Source organism: Telopea speciosissima, chromosome 4 (genome assembly GCF_018873765.1).
Source record: "Telopea speciosissima isolate NSW1024214 ecotype Mountain lineage chromosome 4, Tspe_v1, whole genome shotgun sequence".
Taxonomy (NCBI): domain Eukaryota; kingdom Viridiplantae; phylum Streptophyta; class Magnoliopsida; order Proteales; family Proteaceae; genus Telopea; species Telopea speciosissima.
In genome coordinates this window covers 9,468,907-9,496,174 of record NC_057919.1, presented here as the reverse complement: position 1 = coordinate 9,496,174, position 27,268 = coordinate 9,468,907, and the positions used below count along the sequence as shown (strand labels likewise).

The following is a 27,268-nucleotide window of genomic DNA, read 5'->3' as shown; positions in this document are numbered from 1 at the left end:
TTCTTCACTTATTTTCAAATGTTTCTTCCACTTTTCAATATTGTTTTAGTTTTGTGTTGTCCATGGTGGGCATTAATTGTAAATTTGAGCAGAATTCATTAACTCACTAATTTTCGTCCTCATTTGTTTAGATTAACAAGTTGTTCACAGGATTTCAGATAGCTAGTTGTATGAGTGGTAAATTCTGATTTGGTGAAAGTTATTTTGGTCAGGAAGGCCACTGCTTGCTCAGTTGGTTTTTCTGCCAGTAGGTTACCAGGGTCCGGAGGACATGGGATTAACTCTCTTGTCTTCACCGAGCGTATTTAAGTACCCCCCCCATCTGTCTGCCTATATGTGTCCTCTCCAACTCCCTCGATATTGGTGTCTACGTGGGCTTGTAATAGTCGTAGGATTATACGTAAAGGTCCCCACCCCCCTACTCCCCAATTTGGCTCTCCTCCTGCCGTTGCTGGAGCTGGAGGGCCCAGCCCAGCAATGCAAGGAGGGGTTTTGGTTTGGGTTTGTGGTCAGCTACCATGGACAAAATTGGTGGGTCGTATCTGTTTTGCCACATGGAAGAGTTATGTGGCAATTCTAACTGTTAATAATCTTGAAAATGGTTTAAATTGGCAGATGTGAAATTTCAGAATCAATTCAAGCATTTACTTTCTATGCTTTGTTTTGCCACTTGGCGAGTTGAAATATGAGCTCACTATCTTGGAGTACACCTGCGACCCACCGATGGTCCATTTTCGATTAATTTCGGTTCGGTCTTGTATCAGGTTGATTTAATGGGTTCTTATTGGTCTATTTTCTGGTTGGTATCGGTTTGTTTTTGGTTTATATATACATATATAATCAAGAATCGATTTAGATTTTTTTTTTTGTTTTTTAATGAGAAGAATCGATTTAGATTTTTTTGTTTTTTGATGAGAAGAATCGATTTAGATGGTGTGTGCAAGATCTCCACAAATAGGATTATAAATTGAAGTGGGTAATCTCGTGGCTCAATCAGCCCGCTCATTAATCTGGACCATCATAGAGATGGAAGTCGTGGCGTAGAATGGGTTGGCATGTCATCCTGGCCCAGCTATGGCTCAAAATACATTTATAAGACTAGTTCAGTGGCCTGGTTGAGAGAGAGAGAGAGAGAGAGAGCACTTCCCTAACTTATATCATGCTAGGGTTGGGCTTGGGACTCTCAATTCTTTTGGTGTCTATGTCAAGTCGTGGTTCAGGCTAAATATAGGCCTGGATGAGCAGGCCATGTGCCGGGCCGGCAAAATTTCATTCCTAACATCACTGCATCCCTGGATTGTCCATGCACCCTCTTGGTAGTCACAAAAATTCTTCAATACATTATCTTGTATTTTGGGAAACTCTGATTGGCTTGTGATTTGACATGTGACAAGAGGAGCTTAAGTTACACCTACCTGTCCGCAAAATTTCAACTTCTCTGAACTTCAGATCATGCCTCCTCGCATCTTACTTGGACTTTCTCTTGGCTCGTCTTTTAACTTTAAGTTCTATTTGGCTTCCAAATCGATTGGATAAATGAACTGTAACAATGTCGTTATTATTCTGCAATTTGAAAAACAAGAAGTCGCAAATCTGAACATTCTACATTTAAGAGAAATGGTCAAGATTTGCCACATGTTTAATGTCACCCTCAAATTCCATGCACTTCCTATACTTCTGTGTGCCTTTTTTTTTAATTTCAACCATTTCTTGTGTCATGTGTCATACTCATATTAAGTTGAAATTTTTTTTTTTTTGGTATGGAGAAATTCTATTGAAAAGGGGGAAAATTTTGGCTGCAACCCATGTTCCTGCTGTCCCCCAATCGTAGGCGCAAATTTGGAATAATCCCTTTTCCCTTTGGGTTCACAACTATCCTCTTATGTTTTTGTATTTTTCATAATACCCTTCTAGATTCCATATCAATGTTTACAATTGGGGCAGTAGGAACATAGGTGCAACCCAAGCAGCAACCAATCTTCATACAAAGGGGGACAACAAACACATAAGGCATCCTGATTACATGCTTCAACAAGCTAATGAGTGGAAAGAGACCACAATGTCTTACCTGCTAAAGACATGGCCTTCCTTACTAGAAAATGGACACAACCATTAATATCTCTAGAAATACAGAAAAACAAACCATAACTTTCAAGATTAGCCGTGCAAGTCCAAATGTCATGCACAATAGCCTTAGGCTGTGTTGGAGGAGGAGATATGTCCTCGTGTAGGATCATGTGGTTTTTCTATCTACAGAATTTCAGCCTCATTTGAGTTGTCACGTTACAAGTAGTGAGTTGTCACGTTACAAGTAGTATAGGGTTTTAAAAATCAAATGTCACCAACATTGTATGTTTGGAAGGGAAGGGAATGTTTGGAAGTTGACTTTTTGATATGATTGAGTCTTTAATCAAATTAGATTTCGGAATTTTGATTTGGTTGGGTTTTGCAAGCCCGCAGCCAGAGGACTTGTTGTTCATCACTTTTTGTGGATGTCGTGCCCGAAAGCACATGGCGTTATTCTTCATTACATTTTCCACTTTTCACCGAGGGAAAACTCAAATGCAGCAACTATAGCAGTATGGATCCAGATCCTTCACTACCGAGTTGCCCGGAGGATCGTGCTGCCTAGATAAGGTGTGGCACGCAATAAGCGTCTTATCTCCATTTGGGCAAGGCGTTCGGACAGGGGTGAGGCAGTCATTTTGCGCCTTGCGGTGGGACAACACAGTCCTGTTGGGCAGCTCGGCAGTAGAGGATCCAAATTGATAGCAGTATAGTCTATGGCAAATACAAAACAAAACATTCCATCAGCTGCTAGCAAGGTTCAAGTAAGCGGAATCAGCAACCGGTTAAGCGTATATAAATTAGGATTTCTAGAATCGACCGAGAATCACTCAAAATAATCACTTCAAATCTATAAATGTGGTAAGGAATTGGTGCTTCAATATGGGCAGAATCGGATCAGTGACGGCTGATTCCAATTGATTCAACCTATTTAATTCCAATTCCTCAAACCTTGGTTGCGAGTTCTTCGAGCACTCTCCATCGCTTCTTCTCTCTCCCTCTCTCTTGACACTTTATCTCCTCTCCGCCTCTATTGATGAACTGTCTCACGATGACCATCACATAATATACTTCTCCCAAAAGACAACAAAATGCATATTATATGTATGGCGTAACATTTCTACAATTATGTATATAAAAACCATCGTTGGTTCTACTTTTATCGTATTTATTTTTCTCCCATGTGTAATGCTAGCACAACATAGTTTAGTTATCTTCATCATTGCATAAGATTATTTTTGTATGGTGTTAGTGAAACCAAATTTGGGGTCTAGATTTAGTAGAGCAGTTTCAATGGCTAAGACATGTAGGGGAAGTGGCTGTAGTAATGTGGTTATAGGTTTCCTCTTTTATAAATGTAGATTAAATGTACATTGTATGAGAAGGGTACTTATGGGAAAATTTTATTTTCTAAACTGTTTTACTTTTTACTTTTGGTGAAGGATACTTTAGGATCTTATTTCAGTGTTCTTTTACTTAAAGATAGTTATTGTGTCTAGTGTACCATATTTAGCTCCTCATCCCTAGGGTTTTCATGGGGGATTTTACTTTGGAGGTTTTTTTTTTAGGATGAGTAGTGGATGATTTCTTAGAAAAAATAGTTCTTGTTGTTTCTATAATGAAGCTTGTTTACCAAAAAACTGGGGTTGAATTTATATCTTTCTTGTTACCCGAAAATGTTTTTATTTTTATTTTTATTTTATCTCTTTCCTCTTCTTCCCTCCTTTTGTTTGCATTAATAATTTTATTTCTTTTAATAAATTTAGAGTTCTCCTAAATCAATTGTCTTTAAGAAATCGAGGCAAGAGGGAGCAAGCACGGAGTACACAGAGCCATGTCAGTGGGATGCAAACGGCAAGAACTATGGACATATTCTATAGAATTGCTGACCTTGCTCATGTCCCCCGACGATCATCCATGGTTATGGGAACTTTTCGCAGACCTTTTTGATATTCATGCGATTTTAAAATTGATAGATCAAACTTGTATGTTTAATAATGATAGATATCTTATTATTCAATTACGTATATTAGCCACTAAAGCAAAATATAATATACCGACAATATTGTAGATTTTGTTTTTGAGCAAAATGACCAGCCCACTCGCTAAATGACCAAAATGACCAAAATGACCGCCCACTCCCGCCCTATATGTTTAGGCGCATCCTGCGTCCCCGTGCACTCCTAGACAGGAAACATCACCCCTTTAATATATATTTTTTTTTCATAAAAAAAAACATGTATAGGATGTTTTACTTTCACATAGCAATCTATTAGATAAATCAGTTTTCAATCAAAACATATTAATAAATTGGAAAAAGATCTCTGTCCGGGAGTGTGGCCTACGCCAGTACTCCCATGAATCTATCTCTCTCCTCTTCATATGAAAAAACACCTTTGCCCCTTTATTTTAAGGAGGAGATAGATAGACACATGACCATACAAAAAACTGCTTCCCAAATAAATTTTCTAAAAACAGGTTTCCTACACACTCGTGGCAATAACCTTTCCTACACGCCACGTGTATAGCTGATGTGGTTTTTTTTTTTTTTTTTTTAACCTTAAATAAAGAGCTCATGGTCTAAATAACCACGTGCCAAATTTCAAACCCTAATTTAAGACGTTTCCATTTCCGTATATGGCATGCACTGATGCACCCGTATATGTCGGGCAAAGTGGGGGTGCGTGATGTCTCGCCGGTGAAGTTTTGGGTTTCGTTATCTTCTCTGTGCATTCGTTTTCGTTTTCGTTTTCTTCTCTTGCCGTTTAAGCTTCTATAATCACGCGTCTCTAACTTTCAGAGACCGTAAATTAAAGAACAATAAAACCGATAAAACTTACAAAAACGACGACAGTTCTCAGCAGTGATGGGTGTGTAACCTCTTCTCCTGGAACTTATTATAAGAAACTGCTCTTTCTCTGTTCATGGATTCGCTCAGAAAGCCATTCAAATCTTCCGGTTCCTACAGGAAAATGTCTTCGGAAGGAGTTTTTATTGAATCACCTTCTAAAGAGAAACCAATAATTTCAATCTCTAATAACGATGATCATCTCACCAAATCCGTCGATCCTTCCCACCATGGAGAATTCGTCGTCAAAATTGACGGCAACAACAATGCCTGTACTAAAGATGTCGATCAAGTGTGGAAAGAATCCAGTTACGATTTCTGGAAAGAAGGGGTTATGGAGGGCAGAGGTGGAAGCAATGCAGGACAACAACAGGGAGGGGAAGATCCACCGTCCAGGTTGATTGAGCAGTTCTTGAATAAGCAAAAAGCTGCAGGGGAGATGTCATTGGATATGGAATTGGAGATGGAAGAGCTTCAGATTCAGAATGATCGAAGTTTACCTCCAATTGCAGAGAGTCCGACCGATCAGTTGTCTCGAGACCTCAAGGTATCTTTCCAAGAACCTTCACGGAATCGTATCGAAATCTCCTCTGATCCCATCCGGCGACCGGACGACTACGACGAGGAGAAGGAGAAGGAGAAGCAGCACCATCAACAACTACCACCACGGCCGAAGTCTTGGAATTCGGATGGTAGAAGTGCGGTGTTAAGATGTACTTCCAATGCTTCATTCCGTCCAAATTCCGGCATGTTAAGGACAAGAACCAAGTCGAGATTGATAGATCCGGTGGAAGAATCAGAAAGAAGATCTTTCAGAAGTACAACTCCTCCGGCCAAATCAGGAATGTTGAAATCTGGTTTATCAGGTAAGGTAGGTGAAGAGGAAGAAGAAGATCCTTTCTTCCTAGAAGACATTCCCGAAGAATTCAGAAAGGGGAAACTCAGTGTATTAGCATTACTCGAATGGATAAGTCTCGTTTTAATCCTCGCTGTCTTTATTGCAAGTATTACAGTTCCACGTTTAGAGAAAAAGCTTGTCTGGAGTCTCCATCTATGGAAATGGGAGATGTTGATTCTAGTTCTAATCTGCGGAAGATTAGTCTCTGGTTGGGCAATTCGGATTGCTGTCTTCTTCATCGAATGCAATTTCTTGTTGCGCAAAAGGGTTTTGTATTTTGTTTATGGTGTGAGAAGAGCTGTTAGGAATTGCATTTGGTTGGGACTTGTTCTTATCGTTTGGTATGCAATGTTAGGTGATAAGGTGAGACAGAGTAAGAAGGCTGGACTATTGTTATATGTAACTATGATTTTGGTTTGTCTCTTGGTGAGTACTTTGATTTGGTTGGTGAAGACTCTTCTTGTTAAGGTTCTTGCTTCTTCGTTCCATGTGAGCACTTATTTTGATCGAATTCAAGATTCTCTGTTCAATCAATATGTAATTGAGACACTCTCTGGACCTCCTTGGATTGAAATTCAACAAACACATGAAGAGAATGAAAAGTGTATGGCAGAGGTTCAGCAGTTGCAGGATGCAGGGGCAACCATGCCGGCTGACCTTAGAACTGCTGCTTGTCCTTCAATTAGAAGTGGGAGAGTAATTGGGAGTGGAAGGCTACAGAAGAATACTGCTACTGGCACCAAAAGCTTTAGGCATCAAGATGAGGGGATCACAATTGATCACCTTCATAAACTGAACCAAAAGAACGTCTCTGCTTGGAACATGAAGAGATTGATCAATATCGTTCGGCTTGGAGTCTTATCGACATTGGATGAACGGATATTAGATTCAACACAGTATAGAGCCGAGGAATCAAATACGCAGATCAGAAGTGAATATGAGGCAAAAATTGCTGCAAAGAAGATCTTTCGCAATGTGGCTAAACCTGACTCCAAGTAAATCTTTTGTTTCATCTTCTTCTTGTACTTTCTTTTACTTCTTGGTTTTATAGGCTGGTTTATGCTGTTGAATTATTCTCATTCTTGCTTCATTTTCTCTAATTCTTCTTCTTCTTTGTTTTGTTTTTTTTCAATTGTTTGATCCAGTAATGAATTAGTTGCATGCTCAGATTAAAAGCTTGATAATCTATGCATTTAGAAGGCTAATTTTATGGTTTACTTGGTTTTGCAAGTAGAAAAAGGTGCAGATTGGTCAATTACAGATGAGGACAATAATTTATAATTTTATTTAACTGTAAAGGAGGAGAAGACTCAAATTCAGAGAGATTTGCCATAGAATTAGTATCTTCTTAGAATTTTTATGAGATTTATACTTGAACCAGGAGGAGTAATTTCTATTTCAGATAGTCTTTGAGACAATTCTTTTGTCATTTCATAAAAAACTACTAATGATTGCCTATTTAATTTTATTGTAGATGATAACCTAGGAAGATTTGATAGAAAAGATTAGTATCTAGGTTCAAAAGGAACAGATTTTTCAAAATATTTTATTTTATTTTCTAATCTTTATTTAGAAAACTGTTCCTTCTGAACCTAGATACAACTCTTCTTTATCAAATCTTCCAAGGTTATCATATTCACAAAAAAAAAAAAAAAAAAAAAAAAAGGCAATCATTAGTGTCTATGTATAATTAATGTACAACAAGATTTTCCCATACATTTATATGGTAGTGTCTAAATGACATATCTATAGTTGTATTTAGAACTTAATACCTTCTTTTATTTGTCCCGTCTCTTATTCTCGAAAGTTGTTTAAGCTAGGGATATAAAAGTGTTTTCAAAAATAATTTGAAAGTGACATATCATCATGTCATTATCAAAAGATGTCATTGTCATGCACATTTTTTTCGAATATAGATATGAAATGACTCTATTATCTTCACTGAAAAAAAATTAAAAAATTGTGTATCATACTAAAAAGATAAAAAATAAAAAAAAAGATTACAAATTATTTGACAGCATGAGGGTTGTCAATAAGAAAATCCATGCAGTTGGATTTTTGACATTGATGGTTTAATGCTTCTTTGTTGACACAGTTCTTTCATTATTCCCATGCAACTACAAATCTTTTTTTTTTTTTTAAAATCACTGAACTTGCCCAAGTATAGCTTAGTGCCTTTTTCTGTTACAGGTACATTTACCTACAGGATTTTATGCGTTTCATGAGAGAAGATGAAGCTCTTAAAACCATGAGCCTCTTTGAAGGAGCAAACGATACCAAGAGAATCAGCAGGTTTTCTCTCAAGAACTGGGTGGTAAATAATTCTTTTTCCCTGCTAGAAACAAATTGTGGTGGATGTTATGAAAGAAAGAGAACCATTGTTAATGTGTGACATCTTTTTGAATCTCAGGTTAATGCATTCAGAGAAAGAAGAGCCCTTGCCCTGACATTGAACGATACGAAAACTGCTGTAAACAAACTTCATCATATGTTAGACATCATTGTGATAATCATCATCATTGTTATATGGCTTCTTATATTAGGAATTGCCACAACCCATTTTTTTGTCTTGATTAGCTCTCAACTCCTACTTGTGGTGTTCATCTTTGGAAACACCTGCAAGACTGTATTTGAATCAATAATTTTCTTATTTGCAATGCACCCATTCGATGTTGGTGATCGATGTTTAATAGATGGAGTTCAGGTATGATATTATCAAATTGAATTTGTAATATCCATGTGTATTTGTGTCTTAATTAGTACCCTAATTAAAATTGGTCTTCTTGGCTCATAGATGATAGTAGAAGAGATGAACATCTTAACTACTGTGTTTCTGAGGTTTGACAACCTGAAGATCACATACCCAAACACTCAGCTTGCTCAATTGCCTATCAGTAACTTCTACCGTAGTCCTGACATGGGGGATAGCATTGATTTCTGTGTTCATGTTTCCACTCCACTTGAGAAAATTGATTTGATGAAACAAAGGATATTAAGGTATATGCCCAAAAACTGTCCCTGTTTCTTCAAATTTTTTGGAAGTGAAACTTTCCTCTTTACAGTTTCTTCTGCATAGTATTGAAGATCAGATTCCTTATTATGTCTCAGAACTACATTGTATTTTGCTGAATTTGATTCGAATCTAATATTTCTGTTGGATTTCTGTCCTTTTCAGGTATGCTGATAGGAAGGAGGACCATTGGTGTCCTGGTTCCATGGTTGTTCTAAGGGATGTTGAGGACATGAACAGACTAAAGATATCAGTATGGGTAACACACAGAATTAATCATCAGGACATGGGGGAAAGGTGGATAAGGAGGGAACCCTTGGTAGAGGAGATTATAAAAACTCTCAAGGAGCTCGACATCGAATACCGAATGCTACCTGTTGATATCAATCTTCGAAATATGCCTAGCATAAATTCTACAAGACTTCCATCTACTTGGACTACTTGTGGAAACTAAGGCAGTTCTAATCTTGTAGTATTGATCCTCCTGATAGCTACACTGGGAATAACATCCTTGACACCCCAAGAGGGTGAGGTTAAATCATATGAACTAGGATACTGGAGAGCATTTGAGAGCCTGATGAGCAAGGGAAGGGTATTTTGGTTTCTGCTCTGCCTTCTGAGGCTCTTTCTTACTCATTAATCCCAATCCCCCCCCCCCCCCCACCCCCCTCTTCTTTTCTTTTAAGTTGTACAGTGCAGTGATTCTTGTGTATTCCCCCATCACCATGTTCTCCTTCTCTTGGTACCATTTTTTTGAGGTGAGATTTTGACCTTTTTAAGAATGGATATTTTAAATCGGACTGAATCAAACCGAAGAAGAATCTGTTTGATTTTGGTTTTAAAACAAGGAATCTTTTTTCTGATCGGTTTCAAGGATGAGATTGTTGAATCATTATCCTCTCTTGTAATTGCACGGTGCTGTACTGCATCGTGCGGCGCAACAGAGGCCATGTGGCACAACGGGCCCCACATGATGCACATGGCCTCTGCAGCAGCCGCACGATGCAGTACAGCACCGTGCAGTTACTGCATAGGATAAAAATTCGACATTGTTGGGTTCGAACTCTACTGAAGTGAATTTAAGCTAAATTGTATTAATAGTTTAGAGTTGGGTAACGTGAGCTGCCACCAAAAGCACTCCAAAAGTCACTAATACACAAAGAAAGTTTTATGTGGAACAATCCTATTTACAGTTTCTACGGATATGTTGAAAAAAAGAACTAGTTGAGTTTTTGAAGATAAAGGCATAAAGAATCATTAAGGCACAAGCTAATTTGGGACATTTGTTGCATATTCAACCTTATGAATCCAAGTGATTAAAAGGGCATGCATAGTCTAGGTCTTGTACCAAGTATGATCTCGGATAGAATCTATTAGAGGGTGAGGATCCATGTAGCAGACCCCAATTAGCTAAGATTCTCCTGTATTACTGGGTTGTGTCTCATTCCTCTTACTTAAATCTTTCATTTTTCCTTTTGTTTTTCATCTTTCATTTGTCATTTTCTTTTTTTTTGCATTTCTCATCTCATTCTTCATCCCTCTTTTCCCCATCTCTTCGTCTCCCATTTCTGTTTAAACTTCAGTTTTTCCTATTTGTTTTGTTTGGATCCATGTAGCCGACTCCATTAAATTGGGATAAGGTTGTGTTTGTTGTTATTATATGAATCCAAGTGATTAAGTATACATTGTTAACTTTAAATTATATTTCTTTCATTCTTCCCAACACAAGATACTAGAACTTTCTAATTTGTGGGGGGAATTATGCGCATATTCAAGTCAATATGTGTTAGTATTTGGAGGTTATATTATTTATTGGTGAAATGTCTTTGTAGTTGATAGGACCTAAACTGAGTATGAAACCAAATTTAAACCGAATACTAACCAAAGTCAAATCGAAACGAATTGATTTGATTGTGATTTTGAAAATGTGTTATTATTCTCGATTCAGTTTTGATTTCTGTATTCTATAACTTTAACCGAAACGAAACCATATCAATTGACACCCTTAGCCAAGAGTTGACTCATGTTTGATGGGTGACACATAGGGACTGATTGGGCCATGAGACACATGGCCCATGTTTGCTATTTTTGTTCTATTGGGAACAACACTCACATTTTACTTGCAAATACTTGTCAATCCATCAATATAGGAAAACCCCCCAATGCCCGTGGCTAGCCATTTATTTTTAGGGTCTGTGTGGCAACATTCAAAAGAAACAATTTTAATAATAAATCCCCAGGCAGTAGATTTGAAAACAAACTGAGTGCCAAAAATTACAGGCCAAGTATCGAGTACCCCTAAATGGGGTTAAATTCAGGGACTAATAATTCACAATATCGATCACTGTCAATACTGATACCGATACCTATACAAATCCGTCAAATCGGCCTACATCAAAAAATTTTGTCCCCTCCCAAGATTTCGATACCTTTCTTTTTACTATTTTACCCTCGATTATCGGCTGAACAGATATAGATCCCTAAATCCATGGTTAAATTTTTACCAAAAAAAAACATAAATCCATGGTTAAATAATCAATGTACCTTCGAGTTTCCATTTTTTTCTTTGGTAGGTAAACCGTGAACATATATCAAATGGTTGGGCCCAAACTGGGAATAGGTTAGACTTGGTTTATAGCCCACTAATGCACCTCCATCCTTCATGATGGGCCCAAGCCCATAATGATGACAACTCTCTCTCTCTCGTCTTGAAACTCCCCAAGCTGTCCCTCAATTTACCATAGATTCCTAAATACTTTCGAATCTCCCGTAATATTAAATTAAAAAAATGCTGTGCAACCTTTTACATTTTGAAGATAAAATGTCCAATGGTTTGGTTTCTTGCTTAGCTCCTCACATCAAGTAAGGAAAAGATACGCGGAAGATAGAACTGATAAGGGGCCACCGACAGCTCTCACTCTATCAGCTTCGCGAGGAGTTCCAATGGCGACGCCTGTGAAAGTGTACGGGCCACCCATGTCGACCGCTGTGGCGAGGGTTTTAGCTTGTCTTCTCGAGAAGGAAGTCCAGTTTCAGCTCATAAACGTCAACATGGCTAAAGGAGAACACAAGAAGCCCGATTATCTCAAGATTCAGGTATGAATGTATGACCAACCCTGGATAAGATTGAGTTTCAATTATCCGTTTCTTTCTCTTGTGGGTTTTCTTCGTTGTTCCATAAATGATAGATAGATTTAACCTTTTCGTTGGCGTCGCAGCCGTTCGGCCAAGTCCCAGCTTTCCAGGACGAAGATATCTCCCTCTTTGGTTTGGCCCTTTTTTTCTCACTCTTTCTGTGCATTTCATCTGGATTCGAATATAGCCAACAAATGTAAGCTTACACAGTTGATGTTCTTCTTGGATTTACAGAGTCGAGGGCGATTTGTCGTTACATTTCGGAAAAGTACTCGAAGCAGGGGAATAAGGGTTTGTTTGGGACGAATCCGCTGGAGAAGGCATCGATTGATCAGTGGCTAGAGGCTGAAGGACAGAGCTTTCACCCATCGAGCGGTGCTCTGGTGTTCCAACTTGCGTTTGCACCGCGAATGAAAATCAAGCAAGACGAGAACATGATCAAGCAGAACGAGGCGAAGCTCTCGAAGGTGCTTGATGTGTACGAGCAGAGGCTCGGGGATAGTCGTTTCTTGGCCGGTGATGAGTTCACGCTTGCCGATCTTTCTCACCTACCCAATACGCAGTACTTGGTGAATACTGAAAAGGGCCAGTTGTTTACGGAGAGGAAGAATGTGGGGAGATGGTGGGATGAGATCTCCGGTAGAGACTCATGGAAGAAGGTGGTTGATATGCAGAATTCGCCGCCTGCTTGAAATGGTGGATAGAATGGTTTCGTTGTCTGTTATCATTTGGGTTTTTTTTAAACTTCTCCTTACCTTCGAATTTGACGCTTTCAGTTTCAGTGGTCATCTTTTTGGAACTTAGGAGTAGTGATAAAGTGATTCAAGCCAACTGTTCGTTGAAAGTCCTAATTAAAGAATTACTGTACACGTTACTACATTGCATGGCCTAATTTGGGGACGGCAGAGCCGAATAACTCAAGCGAAAGTGCGAGACACCTTAACATATAAGGAATGTTCCTGTTACCTACCTGGACTTGCAGCGAAAAAATGGAAGAATTCACTTTTCCTTTGGGTTCATAAATACCATCTATAGTATTTTTCAAAATACTCTTTTTATTCTATTTCTTTGGCCACAGGTAACAAGAACATTCCTGCAATCAGGGTAGCAGCAAAATTTCGTCCTATCGAGTTTATCCTTTGCAATTGGCAGTGGGAACTGAGAAGTCCTTGGTTTCCTCCAGCCGTGGCGGGAACTAGACGGTGAAGTCCAGCAAAAACAGGGGGATTTGGTCATTTCACGTGAAATGATCCACACCCCCTCTGTTTTGCTGGGTTGGTTCCTCCAGCTCTCGCCACAGCCGGAGGAGAGCCAAATTTGAAATCCTACCCATTGCCACAGCTATTGGTAACTGGGTAATGTAAATTAGATAGAACTAGGTGCGCAACAAATTTTCAGTAAAGAAGTACAGAAGAAAATAAGATAAAGAAAGCAACAACAATGTTCCTTGTTAAAATTTCACAATTTTTTGAATCAAAGAATTGAAGAAGAAAGAACGGAAGTGATGTTCTCCCTTGCACTTACAAACAGATGTTTAAGCCACGAACTAGTGCCTGCAGCTTCACAATAGTCCTTAGAGCTTGGTATGCTCGTCTTGCCTGTTAATTTTCAGGAAAATAAAATTTTTCAAATTAATCTAATGAGTTGAATCAGGCATACATGAAAGTGAAAGAGATTTGGGTTTTGGATACGTACAAGGTGAGCCCTGAAAAAAGCTTGGATCTTGATGGCAGCGAGGTCCTCGATCAGTAACAATTCCTGGATGGATGAAAAAGAAGCATCACTAGCAGCATCACCACCATCGTCATCAGCATCAATAACCTCTTTTGAATTTAGGATTTGTTCTTCTTTGATCTTCTTCACTTTGTCTTCATCCTTGGTTTCGCTGTTGTTGATATGGTGGAGGACGAGAACAGCAACCTCTTTTGAATCTAGGATTTGTTCTTCTTTGGTATTCTTTTCTTTGTCTTCCTCCTCTTGGTCATTCCTGAAGGATTCACTGTTGTGGGTGTGGTGGAAGACAATCATTGTTTCCTCGGAAGATGATTTAGTACTCAACCTCCTTCGAACAGCTCCCACCCAGTTACACTGTAATCCAATGCTGCTCGTTCTCTTAAGAGATTCTGATGATCCCCTGCACCTGAAACTCCTTCGAACAGCTCCAACCCAATTCTTGCGCACTCCCATCCGAACCCAATTACGGTTCAGTCGCATCTCTCTCTCTCTCTCTCTCTCTCTCTCTGTTTCTCTGTAACTTGTACACTAAAAAAGATGCAGAGCAGAAAAGGTCTTGTTGAAGGCTGAAAATGTGCTCTCCATGTACGTAGAGATCGAGTTTATTGGGTGTGTATCCATGGAAGACAGTGAGATAAAGAACGTGGTGGCATGTCGTATCCTCTCGTGCGAGTTTGAGGTATTCCACCACGCAGGACGGCAGAGACCAATCGCCATGAAGGGAAGCACATGGCGTCTTTGAAGCTGAGCATGTGAATAATGATTTCTTCCAGATATGATATAACTCCTCTCAGGTTCCCTGTCCGATTAGGTTTGTAGGTTCCTTTCATAGAAGATCGGAAATGACGACCTCACCCCTGCCCGAACACCGGGCAGGGAATGAGGTAGTCATTTTCGCGCTGCTTATGGGAGGAACCTACGAACCTAACTGGGCAGGAACCTGAGAGGAGAAAAATTCCCCAGTCTCTCATTTGAAAATTTCAACTCAAGAAGACCGAGGTTAAGATACATGGTTTCAAGAATCGGAAATTGGATTGGGGAATCGGGATGATTTGAATCAAAATCGGTGGTTACCGATCCTGATTCTAGAAGATTAGCGTGGATGGGCATTGGAATCGGATTGGTCGATTCTGAAACATCTTATAAAAATAGTTGGATCGTACTGATCGGCATTAATCGATTCATTCCTTTGATTCAGCTTTTAAAACACCCGTGCTTATTGCAAATACATGGAAGGGAATGTAATTGAACGACTATGATATGACAAGAGATGTCAACCGCCAATGAGAGGCTGACACGTGTATGATGGACGAGCCACAGTCGTATAAGATAAGTGACTAGATCTCTAAAGAGCGAGGTCTGGATACATATCAGGCCTTAGAGGACATGTGCGCGAAGCAAGACCTCGTGCTATAACGAGAGGTCACCAGACCGACTCCCTTATGGGGGCGACCTAACCCAGAACCTGGACGGTCCCATAATAGGGGGGACGACCTGAGCATTACACTCAGTTAACGCAAATCTTGCCATGAGTTACCGTGGCCCGAGATTATCACCCATATAGCACCTAATAAGGTGCAAGGGATCAAGAGATCAACGTCATCCCTAAGATCACTCCAAAAATCTCTCACTCCGCGCCGGGGACTCTACTTTCCTATTAAGGCACGATTCTGCCCACCATCGCCTATAAGTAACAGGGTAAACTCCTTCCATGATCGTCTGATTTCAATTATCTTTATCTATTGCTAAGAGATCTTACTTAGGCATCGGAGTGGAAACATCGGCACAGCCAGACCCTCTCTTGCTAACTTTGTATAGCAGGAACAGGTCCTTCTAGTACAGTTGTTGACGCAACAGAGTGACATTAAAAATTTTTAAGAGGAGGAGGGGGGAGAGGATACAAAATGAAGACAGGAGATTGATTCAAACCCGAGAGATCCAACCAATTGTGTTAGCAGTTGTTTTCGCTTTTGAAAAGTTCTGGTTCATTCAAATTTCCCAACTCGGGTTACGGAAGATTATCTTCCAACTATGTCATTCCACCTACCTACGAAATCTTCCAGTTGTTTTCGCTTTTGAAAAGTTCTACTCACATGCTGTGCATATAAGTTCCTTGCCCAACACCTGTCCAATTTGTTGACATATTTGTCCTTCCCTTGTACAGGTGTCAAGCAAAGAGTATAGGAAGAAAAACCAACATCCAATCATCTGATGTAAATGCATGAAGAACCAAAACTTACTCATTCAAGAATGGAGGGGGAAGGCATCTGGGGAGCTCCTCAGGCAGTTTACAGATCACAGATTAAAATCAAGATTTTCTTTGCTATAGATGGATTATGGAAAGACCTCCTGTCTAGTACAACATTTTACCAACCAAAGCCTCCAAAGGTTTGGGGTTGCAACCACAAAAAACATGCAGAATTGAAACCACTAGTCTTCTTTGCTCTGTCCTTTCCAAATTGGAACTAATTTTTTTTTTCTTTATAATTTTCGGAAAGATCACTGGTCTGTAGGTAGCCCATTCTGTACCCATGCAGAATATCCACCAGCAATATCAGTGACACCAGTAAAACCCTGAAAACATGCAAATATACCATCAAATGTAAGAGAAAAAGCTGAACAAGTTAGCCAAGTATTACCAGCAAAAGGAAGTAGGTGTAGGAACTAGTTCTTTCAGCATGAAGATATGCCAAATAAAATGCTTATGCCAGGTCCTCAGAGAAAAATGAACTTCACAGTGAAACAAAAAATGCCACACATAACAGTATAAATTAAACTCTCACTTCCCACCAAGTTCTCAGCTGGAACAGACCATGTTTTGAAGTCTATGTACAAGGTCAATTTCCTAGATTAACATAAACAAAGAATTTAGCCAACAAATTTTCAACCTCCAATTTGTATCGTTTGAAACCAACTTCTCAGTTCCTCAGAATTTTCAAATTGGATGTTAGAAATAACAGAGCTCCAAGGATTATATGATCTGGCTACTTTTCTTCCTAAATTGTGAAAACAATGATTCACCTTCAAACAAATAGCAACAGATCCTCGTTGCTTGCGATGATAAAAATCTTTTGGTTTTCTTTGGTGAAATGTCTTCTGATTAATATGTTCTCAGGACATCCCGCATTTTTTTTATCTGAAAATCATATTTCACTCTGCCAGATGTAAGCTCACATTCTTCCCAGAGCTTCAATAGAAGAATTTCCAAGATCATTTATCATTGATATAGCACTTGCAACCGAAAAAAACATGGCATGTAACGTCTTGATGTTTATGTTTAATACCGCATTGAGCATCTTACAATCAGAAGCACATTACAACCTGAACATGCTAGAGTCCAACAGCTTCCTTTCACAGGCATTTCATTCAAACAGAAGTGTGTGATTACTAGGAAAAGGAATGCGGAAACTTCCAATAATCATCAAGGACTGTGTCACAAACAAGCTGTGTATTAAATCCTCCATTTACATTAGAAGCTCTTACCCAGCCTTATTCAAACTTTTGTTTAAGACTACTTAAAATCCTTCTGCAGTTATCAACAAGTTCATTGATGAAAGATCTCTCATCAGAAACCAAAGATTCACAATGGCTTAAAGCAACCATTCAGTGATCTGCCAATTGAAACCCTGTCATGGACACTAATCAAAACTGGCCATTACAATTACACAACCAGAAAGCTTGGTGGTGAACCTGGTCACCATAGAAACCTGATTAGATTGGAGGGCCTAGCTGGTTTTGTGTTTGAGTCATGTGGAGTATGGATGGACCTAAACACATTTGATCAAAAGGCTTGCTTAGAGAGTTAAGAGTATACAATGCCACAGTCTAGCCCAACCAAACTCTGAAGAACTGAGCTCAGCCCCACCTGAATTTCATAATCCCAATTCAATAAGTTTTTTTCCCCTCTTTTTTCTCTTTTTTTTTTTTTTTTTTTGGGTGGGGGTGGGGTAGGGATATGAATGTTACATAATATAACCTTAAAAATAAGGGGTGCAGAAGACCTACATAATAGCTTAAACATGTTTATTGATGGATAGCATGGCCAGAGTTTCACTCTGTGATATGCTCATATTCTCAAGTAGCACTACCCACCTTTAGATCAAAGCAACCACTTCATGTTAAAGGGCATGACGTATAGTGGCAACCAGAATAAATAGGGACATATTAGTGATTGTTTGCTGTTAGTTGATTTTTCTTGTTTTGGGTCCATAAGGGTATTTGGTAGTTCTAGCACTGTGTCTAACCTAGTCTACTTCTGATCTGCTTCTTCATTATCATTGTTTGGGTCAGTTCTATTGTATTGGGTTCAAGTTTGGTGGATTTCCGTGAAAAACCAAAATCATTTGGTTGGATTTCTTTAGGATTGACCAGAGTAAATTTTTTTGTCTCAGGCTGCTGTATAACCAGATTGGCTGGAATAAAAGAATGGTTAGATGTACCAAGTTGACTGATTTGTAAATTTATATTTGAATATAAGAATATACATTATTTACTGACTCAAGCTGTTTTACTGAAGGAATTGGTCAAGAATTTCTGTATGTTGGCTCTTCTTTGATTCTTTGCTTTTCCTGTGGTGGCTACTATTGAAATTTGGTGCATCAAAGTTAGGCCATTGACCCAGGATTTGTAATAGTATTCAATTGGAGAGAGATTTGTAATTATTTTCAATTGAAACAATTACAGAGAGTTTCTTGGTCCAACTCATCCACCTAAAAGTACTTGGATACTATACAAGCTATTCAGTCACTTCAGACTTGAATATTTTCTGAAGTTTGGTTCAATCACACATATTAGAATTAAATATGGTGTATGCCAGGGAGTATGGGCGACTTGCTGGCTAAGCCAATACTTGTTTACCTACTTTCCCTTGCAATCTGTTGTAGTTGAAGACATTACAGGGAGGCTCAAACTAATCTAGCTCTGTTTCTTCTATTTTCAACTCAAAAGCAAAGGGGAAAAGATTCCTTACTCCAATTATTTGGAATCAGCTAAACCAATCATAATCTGTTATTCCTCTCCAGCTATAGTTACCTTTAAATATTTATAAAATAGATCCAATGTATTGACAACCATGCATTAACACCTCTGAAATAAAGTCGTAAGAAAAAGCAGAAAGAAAGTTGGCACAATGGCAACAGAAATAAATTAGATGTTTTGACAATGGAAGGCAGGGTTTTCCATGAGGGAAAAAAAAGACCTATCACAGATAAATGGAGGGTCTATAGAAAATAGAAATAAGAAAGTGTAGGTCAGAGGGGAGGGTGAAGATAAGTGAAATTATAAACAGAGCACAATACATCAGCTCTCCTTCCTCATATATAGTTGGTAAATTATTCTACTCCTACATGATGTAGCTTTCCTACAGAGAGATATCCTAAGAAATGGCAGGCAATCACCCTATTTCTTTTCCTGCATGATGTAACTCTTCTGTATAATATCTTAACAAATGGATAGAAAGAAACATCCTTTTGTTTGGACAACATATACAATCTGACAAACATTCTAATTTTTAATATTATTACTTACAGCAGTTGCAAGTTCGGTAGCAGCCATGAGTGACCGCTTCCCACTCTGGCATCCCTGTGAAGGCACGGCATAAGTTCATCATATCTCAACACCTGTGAAAGTCTATAACCTAAATTTCAACCCAAGTAGCATAATATTTCTGGAATTCTGACTTACAACAATGATCTCAGTGTCCTTCCCAAAATTTGATGATACTTCCGCTATAAATTTAGGGTTCTTTGTCATCCCTACATCAACAAAGAAACAAAATCATTTTATTAGACATTTTTCTAGTAATAATTGGAAGAGAACAATGTTTTAAATGATAAACGGACATATGCCTAGATGATGTACTTTTCTGATGCGTTCTGTTCAACAAGGGAGTTCCCATATGGGATTGCATTGAGCCAATCTTTTATTTTTTGAAGGTTCATCAGATAGTTCCTTCTACTGATACATTTAGCTAAGTCATAAAAAAGAGACCAATAGCTGGTGGGAATTTAACAAGGCCACACCTTTAATTTATAATCAACAGTAAAATTAGGTCTCTCAATGAACAAATAAATATTTATTATGATCATTCCTCAAAAAGATTTATTAATTAAGTAATGGAAATCAACTTGAATACGCTTTTTGTGGCCATGAAAACTGAACTCGGGAGGGAAATGTTCAGTCGTGTCCAGTCTATTAAACAAAGTCTCGTACTACAACAATGGGAGACAAAAGATCAGGGGAAGTCACACTTTCATGGGCTGTTGAAAAGGTTCTATAATTGATAGAAATGAAATTAATGAAAGCTTGGAAATTTCAGAAGCTATTAGAAAAGAATTTGCTTCTTAACAACAGTTGCCATACAAAGTAAAAGAACAAGCTTGAGCAAAGAAGCCAAGATCTGGAAAACACAAAAGAGGAACATTTGCAGCTTCATTCAGCCTCACGAGGCTTCATATATTGGTCCAGCTTGTCCACCAAAGGGATAAACATATCAGAAGGTCTGATATTGAACAAGCATCGTGCTAGAAGAACTAAGCAAAAGATGGAACCCCGGAGATTCAAGAAGAACTATTAGGCGGTAGGTATTATCCAACATGCAAATTTCAACTATGTATATAACATAAACAGCTTTAAACCTAAAATACATTAGCAAATTACAGAGGAAAACCAATTTTCTTGCATATGTTATCTCAACCAAATTACATATATTTAAGCTAGAGTAACCAGAGTAATTTAATGGATGCCCACCCACTCCAGCTCTGAACATGTAGGGAACGTTTATGGCCCCTGAAGGATGACCAGCACCAAATTCTTCAGGAGTCCTACAAAATCAAAGTCCAAACTAACAAATTCAACCACCGACATTGAAGGCTCTAAGCTCGATGCGTTTGCTAGATGTGTTTTTTATGCAGAATGAAACCGCTATGAAGTAGTTACCTGACATCCAAATACCGGTGTCCAGCCTGAAGAAGCTCGTGCGCGACGCGGACGGGCACAGACTTCGGGACACTGCTCGAATCTGAATTCTCTCCTACAGCATTTGCAATCGACCTGCATCGTGAACATCAAAGGAAATAATTGTTGTTCATTTGGTTGTTCTATAGAAATAATATAGACTCAGGGGATGGGGAAGAAAAACAAACAGCATGCATGCAGATGATTCAAAAACCCTAAGATCACATTCTCTATTTCGTTTTGAATCATAGAATCCTTTACAAGTTACCTGCAGGTAGACCTTCTGTTTATGACATCCGACTGTATCGTCGGGAGCTGAAACAAGTACCTGCAAAACATAAAACGCAGATTTAGATTTCAATTACATGAAAGATAGCGAGATATTGGAAAGAGAAAATGAAGAAAAGGAATCAAGATTCTGATAAAGACGACCTAAAATTAAGATTCTGAGGACGAAGAACACGAGGGAGTGCGGAGCGAGTGAAGCAAGCGATAGCCATTTCTCTGTTTCCTAGCTTTGACAGCTTTCTCTTTTCTCCGAGTTCCGAATGTGAATGTGGATGCTTGAGCACGTTCAACGATGGATGGGGAATTTGAATAGCTAAATGAGGGAGGTTGGGGTTCTGCGTAAAGATCGCCATCGCTGTTCTGCCCGCGATTCTCGAGTCTCGACTATATGGTCAGTCAAGGACTCAAGTCTCAAGTCTCAAGTCTCAGTTACTTCTTGCCATTTATGTTCTGTATTTATTTATGTTATAATTGAGTGATGACCTCTTTTTTCTTTTTTTTTTGGATAAAGTCATAAGTGATGACACCGTGGGGGATGAGAAATTGTTCGACCACGGTTCGACAATCGAGAATGCTATCCACGTGGCATTCATGCGGATTGAACGGGTACTGATTGGACCACGTGGTCGTATAAGAAGATTACTCTATACCTCCCAGCTGTTCAATTGAAATCCACTTTGTGAGACCCACTTAGATGGATTCCATCTGAACAGCCGGGAGCTGTTCTCGTACGCTGACGTACGTGAACGTGAGCCCGACTCATTGCTCTTACCTTTGATTTCCAAGTTTAACTTAATTGTAAAAAGGTAGCGTTCCGGTCCAACGGTCATTTTTTTTCGGGTCAATTATTATCACAACCCTACATTTTTAGCCTATATTTACAAAAACTATCCTACCTTGAACTTTTTTTCTGGAACTATCCTGCTTCTAAATTTTTATATTTCCTTCTACCCTGATGTTTTTAAATATCCAAATTGCCCTTCATTTTCACCTAGTAACCTGCTAATCTATTTAACCTACTATTCTTTTTTTATTTTTTACTATTATCTTCGCTAAAATAGTAAAAAATGAAAGCATCCACCCGCTTCTTCTCTCTCTCCCATATTTTACTCCATTTGTTTTTTGTTTTGTTTTTTCTTCAATTCTTCTATTTAATTAATTTTTTATTCAACATTTCATCCTCATCGTTCTTCTTTGAATAGATTGACCTGATCCATTACAATTGATCTCTACACGACCATCTTCATCTCTCCTCAACCTCGTAGCCATAGGATAAAACGATACAAGATCAATCATCGGATTGTCTCTACCTTCTTGTCGATTTCAATTGAGAAATCATGAAAGATGGATCAGTTTCAGAAAAGAGAACACAACCTATAACAGAGACGAAGGAGAAGGAGAAGAACTGGATCACAGTTAGGATCAGGTCGATCTATTCGAAGAAGAACGATGAGGATGAAATGTTGAATAAAAAATTAATTAAATAAAAAAATTGAAGAAAAAACAAAAAAGAATCGAATGAAGTAAAAAATAGGAGAGAGAAGAAGCGGGTGGTTGCTTTCATTTTTTCTTATTTTAATGATAAAAATAGTAAAAATTAGTAGATGAATGGTAAATTAAATAGATTAATAGGTTACCGGGTGAAAAGGAAGGACAATCTGGGTATTTAAAAATATGAGGGTAAAAAGAGATGTAAAAGTTTAAAAGCAGGGTAGTTTTAGAAAAGAAGTTTAAGGTAGGATAATTTTCATAAATATTGGCTAAGCATAGGATATTGATAACAATTGCCCCTTTTTTTTCTAATGTGACACGTCATTTGCTAGTTTTTTCATGTTCTTTTTTATTTGAACCAAAGAAACAAAAAAAAAGTTCATGTTCTTCTTTCTTTCTAGGGAGAGAAATTTTCTAGCTCTGCTAACTTCTCTTGGCCTGTTCAAAGCATGGATCGGATCGGGATCAGATCGGTCGATACGGATTGGGATCATCCAAACTCGGGCAAATATGACACTTTTGTCCCTGTTTTCTTATAATAAAAAAAAAACTAATTTTTATACATTTTTACCCCTCCGTATGTTTGATCGGATTGATATCGGGATCGGTCTCAACCGATACCAATCCGATCCAGCCAAAATCGTCCGATTCGATCCAATATCTCAAACCATGGTTCAAAGACCTTTTTATTTCTTCACAAAGAGGATTGCCTTAGAATGGTAATTGGTATTTTGGTAGGTTTCCTTAATATTTTGAATATAGTTTTTAAATGCATACCCGGTGCCGGTGGTAGTACACGTCCTTTTACATTTTCTCTTCCTTGACCATGTGAGCATTTTTGCATATAAATCATGAGACACTCCTATCAGAATGCCCATTGGCTTGGCATAAGAGATTTTAATACACAATGATTGGTGTATAGATCCCTCTCTCGTTAAGTTTTACTTTAATTTATCTTGTAACCAAATGATAACTAATTCCCTTCAATTCCCTAAAATTGTGTAATGGAGCAATTCGGGGTGGAGATGTTGACATGTGGCTACTCGGACATCCAACGGTGCAGAGCTCAAGAATAAAAAAAACAAAAATCCAAACTTGGACTGTTGAATGTCCGAGCTGCCACATGTCGACATCTCCATCCCGAACTACTGCACTGTACAGTTTAGGGAATTGGAGAAGATTAAAATCTGTAACCAAACCCCTTTGATTTGATGGGTAGAATAAATATTACTGAAGTTACATAATCATAATAGGGTTGGGCTTTCTCTGTGGGGGAGAATGGTGTGGCCTTTGCATATATGTGGGGCCAATGAGAGCACGTGCATTGGCATCATGGGGTGGGATATCCGCCTTTCATAAGGCTGAGGCAGTCATTTTGCCCTCCTTTGTGTCTAGGCGTGGGTTGTACACTATTCCACAAAGAACTTTCCTCCATCATAATATTTCAATTTTTTTTTTTACCTATTCAAAACTGATTTATATCATCTTTCGATTCTTTTTCTTTACTTGCAACCACATGGGGAGAGACTTTTTTTTTTGAAAAATTGCTTAGATATACTATATAAGAAAATAAACTACAAAAAGTAGAGTTGACCTTGTTTTACACCAACTTTTCTTGTGAATCGGTTTTATTTTTTAATTATTGATTTTTATTTTTATTTTTTTTACTTTAATAGATCTAAGATATTGTATTTTTTTTTTTTCAATTATGTCTTGTCATGTGATTTTTTTTATATGAAAATTATATATATATATATGTACAACAACGACAATAACAACATTCAAGCCTTATCCTAACTTAATAGAGTTAATTACATGGATCCAATAAGAGACAAATGATTGAAATTAACAAGGGGGAGGGGGAGGGAGGAGAGAAAACAACATGGATACAACTACATGGGTGTCGACAGACAAAATTAAAGAAGTGAAAGGGGGGGACATACCACATCGACACAAACTCTAAGGCATCGACCTTTCTTAGCTTCATACCACTTCTTAGCTACCCAACATTCTACTCTAGGTCCCGAAGAGATGCGAATACAAAACAACATCACAACAAAACAAAAACCAGTTATCTATAGATACTAATTGGAGAAAAGTTCTCTGTGGAGAGTGAACTGGCCACACCCAAACACATTGGGGGCAAAATAATCATCCCATCCCTTATGAAGACAAAAATCTTACCCCTCTTGATGTTTCTGTATGCGTTCTCATCGGCCCCCATGCACACGTAGGGGCCATGCCCTCCCATAGAGAATGCTCCCCAATACAAATTACTACCATGTTCCAGATCATTGGAAGTTGAAAGTTTTAAGGTTGAACCCCAAGGTCTCCTGCATGTAGAGTTTCAACTCAAACTAATTTGTCCAATTAACAAAATAGAGCTCAAGATTTAGAGATTGCGGGAAGGATCTCCTTATGGTCCTTGCTCATTGACCTAGAAAAAGATCATGATAGTCCCCAAGAGTTAATATGGTAAATACTAGAGAAAAAAATATTTCAAGTAAATATTTGGACATAATTAAAGATATGCATGATGATGTGGTGACTAGTGTAAGAACTATGGGGGGTTAAGATAGCGAATTCTCAATTACAATTGGGTTAAATCAAGGATCAGTTTTAAGGCCTTATTTGTTACGTTTATCATGGATAATTTAACCATTTAAACATTCAAGATGAGGTTTTTTGGCGTGTGTTTTTTGCCAAGGATACTGTTTTGGTGGATGAGACAATAACGGAAAAACACCGACTTAAAATTATGGAGATCAACCTTGGAATCAAAAGGTTTTAAGATAAGTAGAATGAAGACGGAGTATATGGTGTTTAATTTTAGTTACACTAAGATGGATAATGAGGTGATCAAAATTGATGAGAGTGAGATTCCACAATGGGATTATTTGAGGTATATGGGCTCAATTATAGATTAAAAAAACAGGATGATATACATAATGATATTTCATAGATAATTAAAATAGGATAGACGAAAGTGGAGCGGTGTGTCCAAAGGGTTGTATGATCGACATATTCCTTTAAAACTTAAAAGAAATTTTATAAAATAGTAAGAATTATCATGTAGATAAACTTTGTATAGCGGAAATGAGGATGTTGAGATAGATGTGTGACAAAACTAGGAATAATAATGTAATGAATGATTATATTAGATCTGCCAAATGACAATACCTCCATTACATGATAAGTTACGAGAAATTCGTTTGAGGTAGCATGGTCATGTTCAACAGAGGCCTTTAAATGGTCCAATACAAAATTGTGATTTGATTCAAATTGAAGGAACTAATAGAGCCAAGGGTAAACCTAAAATTTATTGAGAAGCCAATCATGGTCGTTGATGCCTACATAGCTAAAGCTAACCATGCAATCAAAGATGCTGAGAGATTGGAAATTTGGATTGTCTGGTTGAGTCATGTCGAGAGATATCGCCTATCGCCTATCGCCTCAGTTTTTTTTCAAATTTCCATGATTATTCTGATAAAAGGATAAATATTTCTTATGTTGGCAATTTAAAGTTTCAAACTCAAATGACATACTTACCCCTATTTTAAGTTACAATCCTATTATAGATTTAGGGATATTTTAAAGATTGTAAATTAGGTCATAAACTCAATTGTAACCTGTGAGCAAGTGACTTTGAGATGTACTTGTCCACAAAGTTTCAATCCCTTTCTGACCTACCTTGTAGTATGTTTTTTGGTAAAGGGGTGAGTGGGGGATTTCTAAATTGGATGAGGAACACGAGGTCGAGGTCTTGAACTTGAAACCTCATGGGGCTAGGCTCACTCACTTACACTAACCTTAAGCCAACTGCGTCAACAGCTGTCCCCAAACCCCACAAAAATTTAATGGTTATATTTTCACATCATTACTTAACCATGTGTTACATCTTAGATCAATCTCACTTCTCCACGTTCCATTATAGGTTTCAAAATATATGGAAAGCTCAATTCTTTGTGGAAATTTATGAATAGTAAATTTATTTAAAAATTATGAGAAACCCTTATGCAAAAATATTTAATTGAGATGGACAATCAAATTTGACATGTCAATAGTCAAGACTCCAAATCATCTCATTCATATGGCAAAAAATGCAATGGGCAAATAAATAAATTCCTACAATAGATGTATATGAACTCCCTACTTGAACCAATCCTGATGAGATGGTATAGACCCTTAATGGTTACTAAAATTTATTTTACTTTGCAACAAAATTTCTTAAAAGGGATCAAATTTTCCTTACCAATGGATTTTTAGGAAAAATGAAGAGCACTTCTGACCTTCAAGTCTTCCACTAGTATAGAAGGAATAACGATGACAGTAGGACTTTGATGCACTCCTCCATGGTTGAAAGAAAACTTTTCCCTATCCAGAATTATTATTCCTTCCAATTCCTCACATGGGGGTGGAAATGACCACCCTATCCTCTACCCAAAGACACTTCCCAAGGTGGGGTCCACTCCCCCTATTAGAGGAATTGAAGGAATGAGGGAAAATTCCTGTTGAATGCCACTGGGAGAGATGGTTTTGATCCAAAAAAATGTCTTATTATGTTTTTTCTTTTCTTTTCTTGACTCCCAAACATAGCCGAGGGGTGAGATGAAAGTTTGTGATAGGATCGTTCCTCTCCCATGGATGAAGGAACCCTATAGCCATTACTAAATATGATAAGAATTGTAAGTATACAATCATAATTACAAAAATATACTTCCTTTCCCAATTTTATTTTCATTACCTTCCTTTTTACTTGCAAATACAAAAAGAGCCTAAAGAAGATGACACAAAAAGCACACAGCGCAAAACAAGAGTCAGAGAAGAAAAAAACAGGGTAAAA

At 38.0% G+C, this 27,268-nt stretch overlaps 3 protein-coding genes across 3 annotated transcripts; 2 read left to right on the top strand and 1 right to left on the bottom strand.

Annotated features, from left to right (window-relative positions):
- The first annotated feature begins 5,024 nt into the window (after positions 1 to 5,024).
- LOC122657877 (mechanosensitive ion channel protein 6-like) lies at positions 5,025 to 9,307 on the top strand. The gene is made up of 5 exons (XM_043852670.1): positions 5,025 to 6,808; positions 8,004 to 8,127; positions 8,224 to 8,517; positions 8,608 to 8,810; positions 8,989 to 9,307. Exons 1-5 carry the CDS (start codon positions 5,040 to 5,042, stop codon positions 9,275 to 9,277), a joined length of 2,679 nt encoding a protein of 892 aa, XP_043708605.1. The 5' UTR covers positions 5,025 to 5,039; the 3' UTR covers positions 9,278 to 9,307.
- A 2,379-nt stretch (positions 9,308 to 11,686) lies between these two features.
- On the top strand, positions 11,687 to 12,846 carry LOC122658845 (glutathione S-transferase PARB-like). Its single transcript, XM_043853979.1, has 3 exons — positions 11,687 to 11,919; positions 12,042 to 12,090; positions 12,193 to 12,846. Exons 1-3 carry the CDS (start codon positions 11,767 to 11,769, stop codon positions 12,648 to 12,650), a joined length of 660 nt encoding a protein of 219 aa, XP_043709914.1. The 5' UTR covers positions 11,687 to 11,766; the 3' UTR covers positions 12,651 to 12,846.
- A 3,338-nt stretch (positions 12,847 to 16,184) lies between these two features.
- On the bottom strand, positions 16,185 to 20,962 carry LOC122658846 (senescence-associated protein DIN1). The gene is made up of 6 exons (XM_043853980.1): positions 20,915 to 20,962; positions 20,629 to 20,742; positions 20,445 to 20,513; positions 19,375 to 19,447; positions 19,219 to 19,272; positions 16,185 to 16,266 (listed from the first exon to the last, which is right to left on the bottom strand). The coding sequence occupies exons 3-6, from the start codon at positions 20,456 to 20,458 to the stop codon at positions 16,192 to 16,194; spliced, it is 216 nt and encodes a 71-aa protein (XP_043709915.1). The 5' UTR covers positions 20,459 to 20,513; positions 20,629 to 20,742; positions 20,915 to 20,962; the 3' UTR covers positions 16,185 to 16,191.
- Positions 20,963 to 27,268: the final 6,306 nt, after the last annotated feature.

Excerpts from the sequence above, each read along its gene's own strand:
- LOC122657877 (XM_043852670.1), top strand. The coding sequence starts at position 5,040 with ATGTCTTCGGAAGGAGTTTTTATTGAATCACCTTCTAAAGAGAAACCA. Across the intron at positions 8,518-8,607 it reads GTTTAATAGATGGAGTTCAG|ATGATAGTAGAAGAGATGAA; the intron begins GTATGATATTAT and ends CTTGGCTCATAG. Across the intron at positions 8,811-8,988 it reads ATGAAACAAAGGATATTAAG|GTATGCTGATAGGAAGGAGG; the intron begins GTATATGCCCAA and ends TGTCCTTTTCAG.
- LOC122658845 (XM_043853979.1), top strand. The coding sequence starts at position 11,767 with ATGGCGACGCCTGTGAAAGTGTACGGGCCACCCATGTCGACCGCTGTG. Across the intron at positions 11,920-12,041 it reads CCGATTATCTCAAGATTCAG|CCGTTCGGCCAAGTCCCAGC; the intron begins GTATGAATGTAT and ends TTGGCGTCGCAG. Across the intron at positions 12,091-12,192 it reads CGAAGATATCTCCCTCTTTG|AGTCGAGGGCGATTTGTCGT; the intron begins GTTTGGCCCTTT and ends TTGGATTTACAG.
- LOC122658846 (XM_043853980.1), bottom strand. Across the intron at positions 19,273-19,374 it reads AGGACACTGAGATCATTGTT|GGATGCCAGAGTGGGAAGCG; the intron begins GTAAGTCAGAAT and ends GTGCCTTCACAG. Across the intron at positions 16,267-19,218 it reads CTACCGAACTTGCAACTGCT|GGTTTTACTGGTGTCACTGA; the intron begins GTAAGTAATAAT and ends GCATGTTTTCAG.